At 37.6% G+C, this 20,994-nt stretch overlaps 1 protein-coding gene across 1 annotated transcript; it reads right to left on the bottom strand.

Annotated features, from left to right (window-relative positions):
* Window positions 1–70: 70 nt before the first annotated feature.
* LOC127935473 (casein kinase II subunit alpha) lies at window positions 71–17,192 on the bottom strand. The gene is made up of 14 exons (XM_052533374.1): window positions 17,065–17,192; window positions 11,560–11,630; window positions 9,441–9,571; window positions 6,675–6,786; window positions 3,782–3,883; window positions 3,620–3,670; window positions 3,466–3,525; window positions 2,835–2,918; window positions 2,621–2,731; window positions 2,335–2,436; window positions 1,966–2,066; window positions 1,724–1,872; window positions 880–969; window positions 71–444 (listed from the first exon to the last, which is right to left on the bottom strand). Exons 3-14 carry the CDS (start codon window positions 9,539–9,541, stop codon window positions 326–328), a joined length of 1,182 nt encoding a protein of 393 aa, XP_052389334.1. The 5' UTR covers window positions 9,542–9,571; window positions 11,560–11,630; window positions 17,065–17,192; the 3' UTR covers window positions 71–325.
* Window positions 17,193–20,994: the final 3,802 nt, after the last annotated feature.

Raw genomic sequence — 20,994 nt, 5'->3', positions numbered from 1 at the left:
TAACTTAAAATTGTATTCCCCAAACCTGTAAAATATCAACAACTGTTCAATTAACAAACGGAAGCCAATGTAGGGACATATAAAATACATTTTATTATCCATTTTTTTGAATTTCTACACTGTAGTGGCTTCTATATAGACACCATCATCAGGAAAGACTGCGAGACACTGACGCAACATAACATCTGTCTGCTGTGTGTCCGAGCTTCAATATATAATTATTGTATGAAAAAAAAGAAAAGAAACTTAGTTTAGTCTCTCTTTCGTTTGTTTACACTCAACATAAAAATGTGGCCCATGGCAGAGAGAGCATGAGGGAGTCTGTTCAGGGCTGGGCACCGGTGGCTGCAGGAACCTGTGTGGCTAGAGCACTGGGAGAGGAGATGACAGGAGAACCTGCGATGTTGGCCATCGGCTGGGACGAGGACATGGATGTGATGCCTCCTACAGGAAAACAGACACAATGGTTTGTCAGAATTAGTGAACTCAACTACCGTATTTTCCGGAATATAAGTTGCACTTTTTTTCATAGTTTGGCTGGTCCTGCCTGGATCTGACTATAAGTTTGACTTCTAGTCAGGTGCGGCTTATTTATCAAATTTAATTTGACACAAACCAAGAGAAAACATTACCTACAGGCGCGAGAGGGCACTCTATGCTGCTCAGTGTTCCTGTAGCATACACTTGATATCATAGAGCGCCCTCTCGCGGCTGTAGACGGTAATGTTTTCTCTTGGTTCTTGGTTCTAACTAAATGCGACTTATATGTTTTTTCCTCGTCATGACGTATTTTTGGACTGATGCGACTTATACTCAAGTGCGACTTATAGTCTGAAAAATATGGTACATGAAAGTTCACTCAGAAAGCACATAACTGACCTGTGATCATACTGGACGTGCTAACTGGAGTGGAGCCAGTGGACAGTCCTGAAGTGGAGCCCATCCTCGCCTGCTCCTTCACAATGGGATCTGATACATGACGAGACATTATGAAATTAATTATGTACAGTCATGAAATTCATGTTGCACACTGAGGCATAATCAGTACATCAAACTTCTATTTCAAAAGAGCAAAAAAAATTAATAAATCCAGCTTCCACATGACAACCACTTTAGTTCAGAATGAAAGATGGTGCACAACTAGGGCCTTATGACTTCTGCAAAATAGAAAATGCGAATCACGGATTAATTTTTTTTAGGTCTCAACAGAAACCTTTCAATATAAATGTCGGCCTACCTAACAGAAATTGTGACTAAAATGTAATATATATATTTTATGATAACAAATTTATTAAAACATGGAGATGTACAACAACTTTTTTGTTGTGCAGCACTTTATTTGCAAAATAATAAAATTAACTAAATATTTTTTTATTTGATAAAAGATTCAGCTGTTAATGATTTTTGTTTGTTTTTTTATTTATATAAAAATTACAATTAAAATTTAAAGTTCATTTATCAAATTTAAGTTTCATGAAGTCACCTGATTAGACATTTTTTATTATAAAAATTAATTCAAACATTTAAAAAAATGAATTTGGGAACAGATAAAGACTCTAAAACTATTTCATCAACTGTTGTTAAATTGTACAAGTTTCAGGATTTCAATTAATTCCACATGATTTTTAATTTAAAAAATGAAATTTAAAAGAAAAAAACAGAATCCTGAAAAATTACAACAGGAAATTTGGAAAATATAAAATGCCAGAGAGCAGACACTCACAGAAGTACGGGTGCTCCATGGCCTCACGTGCGGTGAGACGAGCTTGGTGATCGTAGCGCAACAGTTTGTCCAGGAAGTCCAGAGCTTCGGTACTAACCAGGTGCTGGTTCTCACTGTGCACAAACCGTTCCCACCTTTTCCGGGAATGTCTGGTGAAAGAAGTGGCCGAATGAAAGAGATAAAAATCGAATTGCAGTTAAAAAGTATTACATTCATACAAACAATTCCAAATCTCAGTGTACCTTCCCAAAATGTCATTGAACCGTGGGTCGAGCTCAATGTTGTACTTGTCGATGTAGTCGTACAGGTCCTCTGTGCCCAGAACTTTAGCAATCCGTACAAGCTGGAAAGAGGCAGAACTGGTTAAAAACAGCAGAGGGCAGCAGCCACCACTCGACAAAGATCAAACCAGCTGAACAGAGAGATGCAGTCTTGATGGATTTTTGTAGGCCAACCCAGAAATTAGCATCAACCTGGTTCCCTCCACAAAAGCCCAATAAGAGACTAACAGAATCTGATCTTACATTCTGTGATTCAGCCACAAAACTGGTCACTATAAAACAGCATGGCAACAGTAAATATTTGAAAAGCATAAAAGCAGCAGGTCTCACCTGATCATAGTTGTCATGTCCATGGAAAAAGGGCTCTTTCCGGAAGATCATACTCGCCAACATGCAGCCTAAGCTCCACATGTCTAAACTGTAGTCATACATCTGTGGGACAAAAGCAACGTGAGCTTCAAAAGAGCAGCAAACTTGCCAAAAACTAAATGTTGCACTGCTTCTGTATGAGCATGTTTATTCAACAGATGCTTGAACAGATGCTTTTGATGCTCAAGCAACAAACCAAGCAAAAACTGTTTGTTTCCCTGCATCTAGTTTCCAGTGTCATTCTCACCTGATAGTCCACAAGCAGTTCAGGTCCTTTGAAATATCGAGACGCCACCCTGACGTTGTACTCCTGACTAGGGTGATAAAACTCTGCTAAGCCCCAGTCTATCAGACGCAGCTAAAACACAAAACACACACAAACAGACAAGATTCAAATGTCAATTCAGTCAATGTAAGCGAGCTCATCAATATTAATCATTACTCAAATGAATGGGCAGTACCTTTCTGTGTTCGTGGTCGATCATTACGTTGTGTGGCTTCACATCTCTGTGCATAATTCCCATACTGTGGCAGTAATCCAGAGCCTGAGAGCGACGGAGAGACACACTTAGAACTGGACAACATTGCAAAGACCTGATTCAAATCATAAATGTAAATAAAAAAAAATTATGTAGCTGATTAAATATTTCAATATTAAAACCATTTAGAATATTTTCTAGCACAACAAAGAAAAATTTATTTTCTATAGAATTCAATGGATCCATTTAAGAATGCATATTAAAATATTTGAGATTATTAATAGAATCTTTTAATATTATCTTGTAAATTACCCAAAAAGAAGATGGTACGCTTATAAGTATACTAACTATAACAAATCAGAATTTCATGAACAATATGGCTGTGGAGTATTTGAAGCTGACTTATAGGTGAAGTGTGCAACATATGGGCAACTATTAGCACCAAAGAAAAACTCAGAAAATGTGCCACTACATAAGTTTGAGATTCCCTGTTGTTGGCGGATGAGAGGAGAGCTTGAAACGCATTTGAAAAATACAGGTAAAAATGGTATAAACAAACAAAAAAATAGGTACAGACTTGTGATACTTTAAGACTATATCAGAAGGAACTTACCTTTAGGATCTCATACATGTAGAACCGAATGTCGTAGTCTGATAGCGTTTGATACAATTGCTGCATGACAGAAGAGAGTGCTTGAGTTTTTTCTTGTGTGTTAGATTTAGTTGAGGTGGCAGAAATGATTTGGCAGGTCTGAGAAGTGATTTACCTTGAAATCTGTGTTGTTCACATGTTCAAAAACCAGAGCTGGGGTTCGAGACTTCAGGGAGAAACACAACAGACTTCAGTTAGAGACACATTTGAAACATACTCTACAAGTAAATGCATGTAATGCCACATGCCAACATCATCTTCAAGAAAGACAACTGACCACGGGATCCTTGACAATGTCTAGAAGTGAGATGATGTTGGGGCCGCCTCTCAAATTTTCCAAAATTTTAATTTCCCGCTTGATTTTCTTCTTCTTTACTGGCTACATATGGATAAAAAGACAAAAACACAACACAAGACAACATATAACAGCATTTGCAAGTTCTTCCAATCATTTGTGATTGGTTAAGTTTTTGTTTTTTGTTTTCTATAAAAAAGATTTTCTATATTCTTTAGAATTTAACTTTATTTTAAAATATAGATTACAAATGTAAGAAATCTATGAAATTTAAGCTTGAATATAAAAATAAGACAATATTAAGAGAATATCTGAAATTATTTTATACATGCAAACATGCATACAGTGTTTCTGCTACATTCTTTCTGCCATGAAAATAATCTCAGCCACAAGTTCAGTCATCACTTACAGCAGAGTCACAGTCACACACTGGAAAATACTTGGGCTGCAATAACACATTGACCAAATCGATCATGTCGATTACAAAAATAACTCCTGCATTCTCAACAAAACTGCCACCTGCCCTGAATAACAGACCCGCAACACGTCATATAATTTATATGCCATGGTGAAACAAACGGCCTTAAAAACACTCAGTTACAAAATATTTGAAGTCATTGCTGGTTCTTTAAAATATATGAAGGATAAACGTGCGCATGCCTAAATTTCTAGTTGATTCCTCTTTCACATCCCCTTAAAATTACGTCAAAATCACATCTTGACAATCATTCTGATAAACGGTCTTAACTGAACGAAAACAGCTGAGAAAGAAACCAGATGTGTACCACTGGATCGGTGCATCAGGTCTCAAAGAGACAACAGCCTATAAATACCTGCAGCTGTCTGTATCATTCATACGAATTAAACAACGAATCAATTTATCTATGCTTGTAATTTAAAAACCATAACATTTAGGTGAATATACGGTCTTTCTTTCCGTGGCAGTTTAAACTTTTGACAGAGAAGGTTAGTTGTTTGAATTTTTCAGTTCCTCAGAAAAGTGGCCTGTGTGTGCGCCCCTTCATTGGGGAAGTAGAAAAAGTTGGAAAAAGCTGAACAAAAAGTGTAAAAGAAACACTGTACATTCACATAGGGTTGCACGATTAATTGAATGCAATTGTCATGCGCATTTTTTTAGTAAAGCCGGTTCTGTGATCAGCAGTAAATCATCATCACATGCATTCAGAGGGAGCAGCATTTACTACACAGAGCCATTGTTCACTGACAAGTTACGCTAAAAAGGGCAATTTTATTGTGCTATTATGAAATCGAAGAAATAATTTGCTATATGTGACAGCTGTTTGCATAGCTTCTCAGTGAACTACGGCTCTGTGTAGTAAATTCATCTGAAAGCATGTGAAAATACCACATTTAATAAAAATGTTTACTCCAAACTCACTTCACAACATCAGTCGAGTTTGAAAAAAATCCTTCTGTGAGATGATGTGGCTTCTTACACAGAATAAGGCACGCAACATATTCCATAGTATTAAGTACTAAGCAGTGTAAAAGGCATTAGATTATATGTATACTTTATTTTAATGAAAATAATAATGATAATAACTCAGGTAAACCATATATTTTCATAATGGTGTGTTTTATTAGTCCCTCTGAATCAATAAAAGCAGCTAAATCTTCTGTCTTCTGCCTTTGGATGGAGATTTACTGCCGATCACAGAACTGTGCTTCACTGAAAGACGTATAACAATCGCAGCTTCTGATGAATCACGATTTCGATTCCATTTCGATTTAAAAAAAAGTGAAAGTGACAGTGAAAGTGACGTGACATTCAGCCAAGTATGGTGACCCATACTCAGAATTTGTGCTCTGCATTTAACCCATCCGAAGTGCACACACTCAGAGCAGTGAACAAACACACACACTGTGAACACACACTCGGAGCAGTGGGCAGCCATTTATGCTGCGGCGCCCGGGGAGCAGTTGGGGGTTCGATGCCTTGCTCAAGGGCACCTAAGTCGTGGTATTGAAGGTGGAGAGAGAACTGTACATGCACTCCCCCCACCCACAATTCCTGCCGGCCCGAGACTCGAACTCACAACCTTTAGATTGGGAGTCCGACTCTCTAACCATTAGGCCACGACTTCCCACGTTTATCATGCAGCCCTTCATATAAACATAAATAAATCCAACATTTTGGGGCTGTCATGAAAAGTGGGTTATGGGATTATAAATTTATTTTTTCACAACCAACCACTGATTACATCAGAACATTATTTTTATTTTATTACATTATTTTACGATAATGGGTTTGAAAAAGAACAGCTGTGAGAAATGACAAGCCAGACTCGAACTTTAACCACTACAAGCACAACTACTTCATTGCTCCATTCAGATTTTTTCATGTAATCAAACTCAATTTTGATTTTACGTTGTCTTGCAGTACAGATGAATTTGACGAGAAGACATCCAATCTGACTGCGTCTAGACTCAATCTTCCTTCAGTCTCTATGCAGGGGAAGTTCATTGCACACAACTGGCTACCTTACAGGACAACGCTGCTAATCTTCAAAACTATTTATCACTTAGCTTTTAAAGAAGCTCTCAGCTCACCGGGTGTTATCGCTAGAATCTAGAGCTTTCTCTGGTTAACAGGAGGAGGGGGTGAGGAAAGAATTTGCCAGGCGCCCGTTCATCTGAACACCGGCCAGCAGCTTCTGGTTTCGATACCATCCGCTGCCTACCATAACATAAACAGGCTTATCTCGGCAGACTTTTTCGTCAACTACTAGAAAATGAGAAGCTGGAGAGGATTGTGAATTCCAAGGGTTTTCACCGTTCCACTAAACCCAATCTGACTTGACCAAGGGCTGGGCAGTACACTGTTAAACCTGTCTGGAACAACAACGTTCCTCACCTTGAGTATTTTGACGACTACTTTCTCATTGTTTGTGATGTTGATGGCTTCAAACACCTCGCTGTACTTTCCTCGGCCTAGTTTCCGCACCAGCTGGTAGTCATCTTGATTCCTGTTGACAAGTCCAACAGCTGTTATTACAAGTGCCGATGAAACGCCAGTCCAGACAAATACAGACATCAGCACTGTAGCCCTGCAGAGAAGTATTTCACACTATGTTCTGTGATGCCTGCAAATAATCCTGGGACTATGAATGAAAACTAACAAGATATTTCATCATTAAAACAAAGTTTTCAAACTTAATGAATCAAATGCCATTAGTTTGCTATTACAGTGGTTTTAATGAACAATAAGGCCCTCACGGCCCCTGTGATCTGTTCAATTCTTGCATTGAATTAAGATTGAAACTGGCCTAAACCTAATCGAGAACAGGCAATTCCAGGTTTTAGTTTCAATAGTCCATAGAAAAAGCTCTAATAAAATGATGGTCTCAGGGATATGTTATTTAGATGACCTACTACTGAACATGATACGAATGCGTGTACATTAATAAATAAAAGTACTGATACAAGGCTCTGGACAATATTATAAGGTATTGAGATATTGTATTATATTGTAACACTGGCACAATCATACCCCTTTTTGATCCTGCAATTTGTGAACCTGTTACACTGAATTATTCAACAGAGAAAAAAGAACAATTCATTTACAAATCAGAAATCAATATGGCTTGTGAGCAAACCTTAAAAAAGACATGAGCCTAACTAGAAAAATGCATACCGTATTTTTCGGACTGTAAGTCGCACCTGAGTATAAGTCGCATCAGTCCAAAAATACGTCATGATGAGGAAAAAAAGTATAAGTCTCACTGGACTATAAGTCGCATTTATTTAGAACCAAGAACCAAGAGAAAAAATTACCGTCTCCAGCCGCGAAAGGGCGCTCAATGTTTTCAGTGTAGACAACAGGACCACTGAGCAGCATAGAGCGCCCTCTCACAGCTGTAGATGGTAATGTTTTCTTTTGGTTCATTTCTCTCAGTTCATGTCAAATTAATTTTGATAAATAAGTCGCACCTGACTATAGGTTGCAGGGCCAGCCAAACTATGAAAAAAAAAGTGCGACTTATAGTCCAGAAAATACAGTACTTGTGTTAAAAAAGGTTGCGGTTGGTAAGATTTTTTTAACGTCTTTTTTAAGTCTCTTATGCTTATTAAGACTACATTTATTTGATTGCAAATACACTAAAAAAACAGTAATATTGTGAAATAATATTACAATTTAAGATAAGTGTTTTCTATTTGAAAATATTTTAAAATGTAATTTATTCCGGTGAGGCAAAGTTGAATTTTCAGTATCATTACTCCAGTCTTCAAACAATCATTCAGAAATCATTCTAATATGCAGATTTGCAGCTCAAGAAACATTTCTTATTATTATCACCATCACCAATTTAGAAATTTGCTTAATAGTTTTGTGGATAAATTTTCCTTCAGAACTCTCAGATGACTAGAAAGTTAAAGAGAACAGCATTTATTTGAAATAGAAATCTTTTGTAAGATTCTAAATGTTTTTACTGTCACTTCTAATCAGTTCAAAGCATTCCTGCAGAATAAAATAATCTCTTAAAAAAAAAAAAAGTCCTGACCCCAAACTTCTGAAAAACAGAGTATATTCATCATAGAATGTTCCTGACTTCCTCAGTCCTGAAAACACATTTTAAATGTACACAGATATTTCCAGATTTTCTATGACTGTTAACCCTGTAAAGGCTGGTTCACACGGGACGATTTTAAAATTGTCGGCCGATTTTCCAAACCTGAGAGACCCCACACACGGCGATAAAAAATCACGGGTCTAACAGTTTTGGTCATTCAGTGTGTGGTGTGCCGCCACACGGCAATATCAACACATCACACACGAACCGATTTGACTCCCGAGCATTCCCAGGTAAGACAGGAAATCTCGCAAAATCCCTCGAGATCAAACGTGACTTCAGAGTAAACAATCATGGCGGACGAAGAGGATGTAGTGGCCATAGTTTGTGCTTTGTTTTTAACGGAAATAAAACATAAGAAAAACAAGAAAAGGCGATGGTCAAAGAGGTGGAGACGACGCGAGCATGGACTATACTTGCTATATCATAATGTGGAGATAAGTTGTTGTTTTCTCTCATAGAAATGTTGTTACGTACTACACAGATTAATTACCGTTGAAATAAACGTTCATATATTCGTTTCCATGTACTCTGGTGGACTGCAGTTGTGGATGTAGTTATGCCCATCGACTTATTTGTATTTGTTATATTATATACGCCGGCTGTTTTGTACTTCCTCACCGCCTCGTCACCTCGCTTTCTGATTGGCTACACGCCACAGTCCACAGGCTGCGTGATTGTTTGTCCTCGGGGGACACCACACACGAGAAGAAATCGGGCCAAATAAATCCAACATGTTGGATATCCCCGATTTGAGATCGGGGCGGTCCCGACATTCTTCCGAGCAGAGGAGAGCAGTCTTAACACACCAAACATGGCAGGAATATTTGATCAGATTATTTTACGATAATCGGAGCATCCTAAGATTGTCGGAAGGGGTGAATCGGGGCTAAAATCGGCCTAATTATCCTGCCGTGTGAACCAGCCTTAATTTTTGTGATCTTCAACCATCCAGTCAACATTTATTTTTACATAAAAAAATAAAATAAAATAAAAATCATAGCCTGCTGTCGTCATCAAATGCTGAAACAATTCATTTAGTCCCTCACCCCCACTCTACGACGTGAGATTCATAGTCCCAGTACTCCCGCGGCCTCTGTGTGTTGACGTCTGGATAAACACGGGATCGACTCGTGGCTGGCCCGGACATGATCTAGACGTGTGGCTGCTCCTGTCAGGGCTGTGAACACACACACACACACAAAAAAAACAATCAATACAGGGTTAGCACAATCAGGCCAATGTGCTTCCATAAAATTGACTGCAATAAAAGACTTGGGGCCTGAAATCGGTGGCCTCATTAGCACATAGACTTACTAAAGAATTAAAAGAAAAACAAATCTACCACTGGGATGTTTGGCTTTAAAGGTCCCCAGTCACGACACGGACCCCTGACTGTCTGAGAAATAGGATTAAGGTTCTGAATCTTTGCCCAGATAGAGGAAAGTTTTAATCTAGATGCAAGCAGACCAAGGAAGACTTGACCAATGCGGTCCAAAAGATGTCAGCACTTTCTCCCAGGGCTGAAAACACACAAGATGGCTTAAGGACACAATAGTGCTTTTCTCTGTGGCTTTTATATATATTTTAATTTGCTTAAGAGTTTTATACTCTACATACAACATGAAATGCTAAACATAACTGGAAACGAGCTCCGGGTGGTTACTAGACCCATAACCCGTCTTGCTTTCAAAGTTGAATAATCCATTCAGAGTAATTTCCCACCCAACCCTGCCTCTTTTACACCAGCTGACCTACCTGATACAGAGTTTGTCAATGTATAGCAAAAATCACCAAGAAGACACCAGGGCTCTGCAAAAATGGTATGCAGCTCTGAATTCGTCTTATAACATTTGAAAACAGGAACCTCCTGGTTAAACGAACTATTATGATACAGTACTGCAATCGGTGCTGTAACGGAGAATGGTCTGCAGGACCCAAGTGTGATTAGATTTCATCTATGTCTGTTTGACTCTAATTTACTTTAACTGGTGAAATGGAAATTAAGTCATCCTTATTCCGCCCAAATTCCATTGTGAAGTCATGTTGGAGACCATTTAGACCAGAATCTGCTTAAAAACATTCGGTTCCCTCACATAAAAGTTGTGTTTTTTAAATTCATCCCGTTAAAAGCGTCAGCCTCTGCTGCTTCAATATGTGAGTACATGAACATAACCTCTAGCACTGCTCTGAGTCACTTCAACAGCATTTTACTGATTCTTTTGAGAAAAACTATCATCATATCATATGCAAATATAAACTTAAAGGTCTTCACAGAAACAAGTCAAAATAAAAGTTTGGTTTAACTTGAAGTAACTGTGCCAGAAATATATGATTTAATGTAATGATAGCTCTTCTTCTACAATTATTATTATTAAAATTATTAAAAAGAATATTTACCAGAAAAAAAAAATTAACAAAATGTCTTTAGCAAAATATTGTTAATACACAGTAATTCTGAAAAACATTAAATATTAATGGATAAAAATAAAACATTTCATATGGCCCCAGCTTTACAACTACAGATTCAGAAGGACAACTGCATCACTTTTCTTACTGTTTTTAAGATCACACATTAAGGTAAAAATAATCAAACTTAAAAATGAAATGTCACGTTCCATCCATCTGATTTTTAGCATGTCTTATGTAAATCCTGCTCAAGTAATTCATTAGATAAAGGTCACATAAAACAATGAAATTATAAAATGAAGCCAGCCTTATTATCCTTGGTTTCTCCAGGACCAATTAATTAACTCACCAACTCGTCAGTTTTAAACATATGTAGTTTGGCACATCCCTTTGATGAATGCTCAAGTACTCACACAGGGATGCTGGTACACAAATACAATGATGCTAAATGGATTTCATGGTAGTCTACCATCAGAAACAACGGATAATTTTGTTTTTCCAGATGGGATTTTGGTTTGATCACCATTCCAAAGATTCCTTCCTGCCTCTCCCAACAAGCCACCTCAGAAGAACACTGAACCTGATATCACATGATTCACAAAGACTGTATTCACTAGCAGCCATTACTCGCATCTCAGACCAAAAATGACATGATCTAATCTACAGATGGATGAGGTCCAAATATGTAGACGCATTTGAACTCCTCAATGTGTCAAATGAGGTTTCAAAGAATACAGTGGACATTTAACCCTGACTTACCTTAAATGGTACTTGTGGGCAGCCTTTGGAAATCTTGTGAAGATTTTACACGAGGGTGATGCTCCAAACACCTGGAGGGCATAGCAAAACAAATAAGATTAAGGAGCGCCACTGACGTCAGTATCTGAGTTACACAAATGTTCATCTGTTGTGTGCAGCCAAACCTGGCCACTGGCAAACTCAAAGCAACATTTATGAACACACCAAGTGATGATGCAGTCAAAAACACAATCATAAACATTCATTAAGAAACATGCTTCCATTCTTAGCCTGTCAGATCCATGTCAATCTTTATCACTAGTGCATAGACAAAGATCAAAATGTATACCAATGATCTCACCAGGACGTAACACACGGTCATATCCAGAACTTTAAAATCAAATTTAAGACATTTTAAGACCTGCACAAATCAAATTAGTACTGTTTGTCCATATAGAACCCTTGCTGGATTTGATTTATGCACCAATTTATCAAAACACAAATTAGAGGTCAACTGATAATGTTTCTTCACTAGAATATTTAGCTTTACATCACTTGCTCACCATTTGATTCTCTGCAGTGAATGGGTGCCGTCAGAATAAGAGTCCAAAAAGCTAATAAAAACATCACACTAATCCACAAGTATTCCACACAACTCCAGTCTATCAATTAATATCTTATGAAATGAAAATCTCTGTGTTCATAATAAACAAATCCATCAAAAAAATTTTAACATCAAACTGTCCCTTCAACCCTCTACACGCACCTAGGCAATATAATCGCCATTGGCTAGTAATTTTTTTAGTTTACTCGCCAGTCTAATATATAGAGATGTTCCGATACCCTTTTTCTCTTCCTGATACCGATTCCAATACCTGGGCTCAGGGTATCGGCCGACACCGAGTACCGATCCGATACCTGGGTGTGTATCTGTATATACAGCTGTATATACTACTAGCCCTGTGTAAATTGCTAGAATGCATGGTGAACTACTGTATTCATTACAGTATTTTTATTATCTGAGAATTTGACAGTATTATTTATTTTCTTCATCGAGAAAGAACTTCAAATGCAGCCAAAAATCTAACACCGCAAACTAAAAGGTATTTTAGTTTTACAATGTAACTGTATAAAAAACTGCAACAATTAAGTCTAAGAATATAAAAAATGATATATTAATCAGATAATCTCTTTACATCAAAACAAGTAAAAAACAAGCAACCGTCTAGGCATAATTATTATTATTAATAGAGACGTATTATTATTACTAGATAGAGACATAGCTAAATCTACTGTAGGCTCCAACAGTAGCTTAATATATTGTCAATTTACTCATGTTAAATCAAACATTTATTTTAATGGGCTGCCATGAAGATCTTTGATTTTCTGCGTTTATGATATGACAGTTTTCTCAAATGAAACGGTAATTTCTCATGAAGTGACGTTTAAGCGTTTGTTTCCTCATATAGTGACACACAGCAGAGACTACAAAACAGCGAGCTCCCACGCATCTGCGCCCGTCACCCATAGAGGTGACATACTCGGGAGTCGGTAACTACCTGGTACTACAGAGACATACTGCTAACCACTGATCTATAATATAGAAGCGGCTTCACTGTCTGTTGACAGTTTAGAACACGATGAGCGATCCAGTCATATATTGATCAGTGTTGCTAACGCTTCTTCATTTCTTCTTCACTGCTCTAAACAGGGGTTGCTTGTGGCAACACAGCACAACTTCCTGTGTTTGCAATGCATTCTGAGCAGCGAAGAAGAACCATGCAGTGGTTAGGCAAAGCTAGCGGTCATAACTAGGTCTTGTTTAAGAAAATGGTATCGGATCGGTATATGGGTTCATGTACTAGCCGATGCCAGAATTTGTTGTGGTATCAGAGATATTTCCGATACTAGTATCGGTATTAGGGATGGGCATTTTCCGCAAATATCACATTAATATTTGAGCTCACAAAAAACGAATATTCGAATATTCATTTATTGAAATTAGGTTAAATGAGACAGACGTTGTTTTTCAGCAACATTTATTGTTTCCGTCATTTTTTAACAAGCTTAAACACAATAAGCTTGAACATTACACATCGTGCTTTGTAGCTGAAAACCTTTAACAATGCGCGCAAACAAACAAAAGTACAGATTAAAAGCAAAAAAAAAAAAAAGTGAACAAAGAAAAAATTTAAAGCAGCCTGCACCAATTAGCCTTTTCTAGAACGTAGCCTACACTTAACTTTGAAACTTTTAAACTCTCAGCAAATCTTTTTTGCTTTTTTTTCTCTATTGTTTTACATGTTCTTGTTAATAAATAACATGATCGGGGGAAAGTCGGCTCCTTAGTCTGTTAACAATATCCGGCCGCGGAGAAAACGCACAGACGTTGGCGGGACTCACAAATAACGGTGTGCTAAGAGACTAAGTTTGTGAAGCGCTTCGTGTTTTTGTTTCACCACTGAATGGGATCCTCATCTGGTGGAATACATGGCTCCAGAAAGAACTGTTCCTGGACTCTCTGTAATCATTGCTGAAGAACTGGCTCAGTCTTTTCCAACGAGTGGGCATTGCATCTTCTTCGTCGTTGGTGATGCACCACTCGCATCAAGGAAAATGTTCTGATAATGTTCAAAAGTATTTTTTTTCTTACTTCTCTCATGTTATCATCGAGAAACCTGAGATGTTTGTGCCGAGGGTCTAGGGCAGACGCGAGAAGAGGAGTTTTCACTGCATTCTCCAAGTTAGCGGTGTTTAGCCGTTGCTTGAGAGATGCCGCAACAATGTTCTTGAATTCGGTCACTTACTGTGATTCTCCACGGCATATTTGAAGTACTGTAGAAGACCGCAGCCTTCTGCGTGCTCAAGTTCGTTATTTCCAATGTAGCTGTCAGCGCGCTCATAATGGAAGCGACGCAGTCGCAATGCGCACGCGGTGTGACGCGCCCGTTTTTTTTCAGGCGCATCCGCACCGCATCGAGTTAAAAACATCTCAACTTTTCAGAATGCCGCGATTTATTGTGCTGCAAATCCATTTATCCTTTGCTGAAATTTCCCCGTCTACATGGAGAGAGCGTGTGATTGTTGCTTAGCAACGGCAGACGCCTCAGGTGTGCTTATGCCCGAGCGCTTTGGAAAGAAGGAGAAAGCGGCACGACTAGCGTTTTTTCACGCGTTTTAGGCACGATATGCGAATGGCCCCTTATTCATTCATTAGTTCTTTTTGCTTGCATACATCTTCAAATATGCCGTGGAGAATCACAGAAAGTGACAAATTTAGGTTTTATTGTGATTTTTTTTTTTTTGAAATTCGGATATCATTTTTATTTATCGAATAATTAGAGCAGAACGAATATTCGAATGTTCAACTATCCGTGCACACCCCTAATCGGAATCGGAACAACTCTACTAATATATTAATTCACACACACACACACACACACACTCCAATCAGCTTATCTTTGTAAAATGGCACAGCTTCTTAAATCTTAACTTCTTAGACAATCAATCATTATATAATGGTTTTATGATAATTAAGCACAATTTAATTATATAACTTTAATGATTAGAACTAAAACTTGGTAACCATGTATGAATGCATATTTGTCATTTGACTGATGGTGACTCTTAAAATACTGTAAGACCATCTGGGTCTTACAGTAACAGAAAATAGTAACAGTAACAAAATAGTAACAGATAATTAAAATAGTAACAGTACCAAAATAGTAACAGATAATTATTATTAAAAGATAATACTACTAGTAGAAATTCTACTACCATACTAACAATATACAATGCACTATGGATTGTTACGCTGCTGGGTTCATGAATATTAATCGTGTTGCCTGCGTTTGAACTGATTTGCTAAAAATCAAAGCAGGGATGGCAATAGATCAGCGCCAGCCAATGAAATTGCCATTTGCGCATTAGCTCCGCCCGCTACCGGAGAAACCGGCATATCTTCTGCTTGTTCCAAAAAGCTGAATAATTCCAAATTAACTCCATTATTGTGACAGGAGAATACAACAAAGAATATAGTTTATATGCAGTGCAGTGATTCACTCGCTCTCTTTGCATGTGTGAGAAACGGCGATATCCGCAAAGCGACGGCGAGTCATGTGGCTTCACACAGAGTTTACAGTGCATCAAATACAGGTGTGCTGGGCGTCCATTGAGATGAATTGAAACAGTACAGATCGCTTGATGGAGAGCGAAACTCTGAAGCACTCAGTCAGTGTTCAGTGAGTGAAAAAATATATATATGCAAAACATATAATAGCCTCGAACACACACACTGGTGAGTAAAATATAAGAGTTTATTAGCCAATGGCTAACAATAGACATCATTTAGTCATCATTTAGTTTTTAGTTTTTTTAAGCGCTCCACATGTTGGTGGAAGTTTGCCCAATTCAACAGGTTCACAAACATTTTGGGTGTCTGATACACCTTTTGACCAATGATTTTCCATTCCAAGGACATTTTACACAAGACTGCTTTCAGAAAGACCAATTTCTAGCCTATTAAATATTTTAGAGCTGAAAAGAATTAGAAACACATACACTATTGAAACCTCAATGACTTTTTCATACCCTTAAATCACAATTTAGATTTTTCCAAGTATTCCATCACTGTTGGAAACGTCAGTGAATTTTCCTAATAACACAAGACAGTCTGAGTACCAAGAACACTTATTCTGCCAGGAAAAAGCCTCCCATTGACTAGGTTTAAATTTTTGCCCACCGCAGACATGTTTCAAATGTGTCTACGATGCCTAATAACGCTGGTTAGATAGTTAGCTCACTAGGTTTTATAAATTATGTTTTGGGGTCAGAGCCTCCATTGATTAACCCATCAAACCAGTTCACCACCATCCAGAATTACACTACTGACACTATATATATATAAAAAAGGTTTTCCCACAATTAAACCTTTAACCTCAAATACAGTAAATTAATTTTGATGAAAATAATTTTAAAATCCTACTATATTCATCATTGAGCTGAACACATCAATTGCAGCCTCTTCAAAATACACACAATATCCAAACAGCGTGTTAAATATTTTTAAGCCTTTATGGAGGTTTCTGCGGATTTAGAATGGAATAAGAATATAGAAATAAGGACCAAACTCAGGCATGGAGCTCAAACCTCCATTCAGATTAGGATGTTGTAGAGCATCAGTGAAGAGGGTGTTAGTTTAGCTGTCTAAATTGTACACATTCGTAATCACTCAGCTAGTTTATTTTCTACACTTAAGCACATTCACGGCAACATCTGAGCGTTAAACAAATAAAACACCATCAAATCATCGAGTTTATCTTATATATCATTAGCATATCATCACGTTAGCCACAGCAATGCTAACGTTCCATCATCTACAATAAACACATTTTCAAAGACACACGAGGGCATAACTCACAATAGCATACCCCCTTGCCTCCCTTAAAATGGTTTAAGGATCATGTATATGTTAAAAGTTGGTGTTGAAAGACACAAAGTGTTAATATAAAGGGCGGTTTGTATTACCTCTCAGCTCTGTGTTAATATGGCGGCGGCGAAGTTAGCGCGAGGAGACGCGACGCTCTTCCAGGCCTGCAGGGGGCGCGCATTAGCGGCGCGCTCACTGACACTGGCTTCCGGTCAAAACGGCCGCTTTGAGCCGTTGCCGTGATACGACAACCTCAACGCGTCCGCCATGTTAGTGAGGGCAAGACTGCCTTAAAACAAATGAAAGTAAACGGGGGAGCTGCGGTTTTTACTGAATAAAAACACGATAACGTTCACATTTATCAACCGATTTCAGAGGTTTGTGATCTACGTGCAGTTAAAAAAAACTTTGCCTCCAGTTATTTAGTAAGGTTTGGAAAATTATTAATTGAAAGCTCACATTTGTCTCACTTGTTGATTTCGTTGATTTTTTCGGTTTACAAATCTGTTAATTTAGTATAACTGTAACATATTCATGTAATGTAATTTCAATGTACCTTGGAGATTGAAAATGTTTCTTTTTTGAGACCCAGAACAATAAAACCCACACAAGAAGTGGGAGTCCAAAAGAGGAATCTTTATATTACCAAACTGCAGGGAGGGGTAGAGTAGATATAAATCATGATCTGCAAGATTAACCACAATCTGAGGCATCGGAGCGAGTTCGCAAAACATTTGATTCAGATCGGGACTCCGAATCGCGTTTCACGAATCATTTTATCTGGGCTTCGGAGCGAGTTCGCAAAACATTTGATTCAGATCGGGACTCCTAAGCATAGACAGTAAAAGAAAGCTCCTAAGCGCATTTCGCGAATCATTTGATCTGGGCTTCGGAGCGAGTTCGCAAAACATTTGATTCACATAGGGACTCCGAAGCACGTTTCGCGAATAATTTCAGATAAGGCCTTTCAAGCGGATTTGGTTTCTACTTGTCTAGATCAACGTTTAATAAAGAGAAAAGAGGTTTAGAGACAGATATTTGTTAATAGACTGTCAGTAATCCCACAGTCCATAGCATCAGTAACTGTTTAATTTAGTAAGGGAAAATAAAACAAAATAGGATGAGTTTCAATTTTTATTTTATTTTTGTAGCAATGGTCATCTTAACCTCTGTGCAGTGTTCAGGGTATTTCAGAACCCCAAATTAAATTCTAATTCTAATGCTGCATCATACAAGTGTTTATTTGAGTTGAATATATCGATATTCATGTAAGGAAATGAAGCCATAATTTGAGTTTTTTTAAGTTTACATTTACATTTATTCATTTAGTAGACGCTTTTATCCAAAGCGACTTAAATGAGGATAAAAAACAACACAACAAAAAGAGCAACAAAAAGTTTATAAGCGAGAATAAACAAGATGCATGCAAAATGAAGGCAGATATTATCTGATATGTTAAGAAATAATATAAAATAAAAATGCTAAAAAAAATTGCCAAAATATTTGACTCAAAAAGTCCAGATGATTCAAGCTGGTCCTGGCTGTGAGTGTAACAGCAGCAGCAGAGATTATTAACCGTAAATGAAAACATTTAAAACTCTGATTCCTCGATTTATAAAAATAAATAAAAATGTAGCAAAACATTACATTCAGATGTGAGTTCAGACTGTGTAAATAAATTAAAAGTGATACGTGGAAGGTGTCTGAGATTGCTCATTTTCCTGGTGAGTTGCTGATGTGCTTGATGTTAACTTTATAGGAATAAAAATCTAATGATACAATAAATAATGTACTGCAGTCCCAGTTTACTTTTAAACAAATGTCCCTGATTATACTTACATTAAGTAATGTTCATGTTATTAGGTAAAGGATCTTAATACTTCGTCCACAACAATATTTAATTAGGTTAACTTCTAACGTTACCCTCCTTGTGGTTAGTCAGCAGGAGATCAACAAGCTTGTTTGCTTTGCGGCCACTTTAAATACAAAATAATCATTCAATCTACCTCAGAGCGTCTGAGCACTCACAAATCTTTCTGCATAGTCTTGAGCACGCAGGCGGTGTGAACACACAGTCACTCGAATTGAAGAGCGGATCAGCCTAGGAGTCTCCTGCTGATGCAATTTTAGAGCGGATTTGCAAAACATTTGATTCAGATAGGGACTCCGAAGCGTGTTCGCGAATCATTTGTTCGGAACGAGTTCGCAAAACATTTGATTCAGATCGGGACTCCGAAGCGCGTTTCGCAAATCATTTGATCGGGGCAAATCATTTGATCGTTGGCAAAATTTTTTTAGCATTTTTTTTTTATATTATTTCTTAACAGATAATATCTGCCTTCATTTTGTATGCATCTTGTTTATTCTCGCTTATAAACTTTTTGTTGCTCTTTTTGTTGTGTTGTTTTTTATCCTCATTTAAGTCGCTTTGGATAAAAGCATCTGCTAAATGAATAAATGTAAATGTAAACTTAAAAATCTCAAATTATGGCTTCGTTTCCTTACATGAATATATTCAACTCAAATAAACACTTATGGTGCAGTATTAGAATTAGAATTTAATTTGGGGTCCTGAAATACCCTGAACACTGCACAGAGGTTAAGATGACCATTGGTACAAAAATAAAATAAAAACTGAAACTCATCCTATTTTGTTTTAATTTTCCCTTAATAAATTAAACAGTTACTGATGCTATGGACTTTGGGATTGCTGACAGGCTATTAACAAATATCTGTCTCTAAACCTCTTTTCTCTTTATTAAACGTTGATCTAGACAAGTACATGATAGAAACCAAATCTGCTTGAAAGGCCTGATCTCAAATGATTCGCCAAACGCGCTTCGGAGTCCCTATCTGAATCAAATGTTTTGCAAACTCCGAAGCCCCGATCAAATTATTCGCGAAACGCGCTTGGGAGTCCCGATCTGAATCAAATGTTTTGCTAACTCTCTCCGAAGTCCCGATCAAATGATTTGCGATGAGCTTCGGAGTCCCGATCTGAATCAAATGTTTTGTTAACTCGCTCAGAAGCACCGATCAAATGATTCGCGAAACGCGCATTGGAGTCCCTATCTGAATCAAATGTTTTGCAAATCGACTCCTAGGCGGATCCGCCTTCAATTCGCCAAACCCACATGACTGTGTGTTCACACCGCCTGCGTCGAGAGCGTCAAAAATCGCTCTTGCCGCTCTGCTCAAGACTATGCAGAAAGATTTGTGAGTGCTCAGACGCTCTGAGGTAGATTGAATGATTATTTTGTATTTAAAGTGGCCGCAAAGCAAACAAGCTTGTTGATCTCCTGATGACTAACCACAAGGAGGGTAACGTTAGAAGTTAACCTCATTAAATATTGTTGTGGACAAAGTATTAAGATCCTTTACCTAATCATGTGTAAAAAATACTCTGATGCAGCAGAGTTTTTTTACAGTGCTTTATACATTATTAGGAGTAAGCGATCACAGGATTTGATTGTTTGATTCCTCTCACACAGACAATACAGTTATATGAGTGTTAATCTAAACTGTGTTTGAATATGAAGCACTTTTTGTGTGTGAAGACATTTGTGAATCAACCAATCAGCTGTCACTCGATTTCAGAGCGGCTAACTAGAATAAGTTAACAGCTACTTTTATTTTCAGTATAAATATGGAGTTGAACACAAGGCTTGATGAAATACTACTGTGATAAAGATAAAGCATATTTATAATCATCGAGGCTCCTGCAGACGTATGTTTTAGGAAGATTGTCCAGGGTTTATTTTTTACTCTTTTCTTTTATCCGCCACCGTTCGACTCGGACACTAACACAAGAGGATTTTAATTTGATGAAGGTCATGGTGTTCTTCTTCACCGCAGAGAATGATGCTCTACCTCTTGTTTTCCAAATATCTGAACATCCTTAAATCGAGAAGCATTTGCTGAAATATAAATGAGTTCATGTTTAAAACAAGAACAAATATCTGTCAGCGGCTAAGAAAAACAATAGTTTTCACCTTTGGCAGAATTTTTTTTCCCGTTTTAAGAATTAA

This window comes from Carassius gibelio, chromosome A19 (assembly GCF_023724105.1).
Source record: "Carassius gibelio isolate Cgi1373 ecotype wild population from Czech Republic chromosome A19, carGib1.2-hapl.c, whole genome shotgun sequence".
Lineage (NCBI taxonomy): Eukaryota > Metazoa > Chordata > Actinopteri > Cypriniformes > Cyprinidae > Carassius > Carassius gibelio.
The sequence above is the reverse complement of the archived record's forward strand: the minus strand, read 5'-3'. Positions and strand labels throughout refer to the sequence as shown.

What these genes read in the sequence shown, in the direction of transcription:
- LOC127935473 (XM_052533374.1), bottom strand. Translation starts at nt 9,541, where the DNA reads ATGTCCGGGCCAGCCACGAGTCGATCCCGTGTTTATCCAGACGTCAAC. An exon ending in TCTCACGTCGTAGAGTGGGG is followed by an intron (nt 6,787 to 9,440) that starts GTGAGGGACTAA and finishes ACTTGTCAACAG; the next exon opens with GAATCAAGATGACTACCAGC. An exon ending in TGAACAACACAGATTTCAAG is followed by an intron (nt 3,526 to 3,619) that starts GTAAATCACTTC and finishes TCTGTCATGCAG; the next exon opens with CAATTGTATCAAACGCTATC.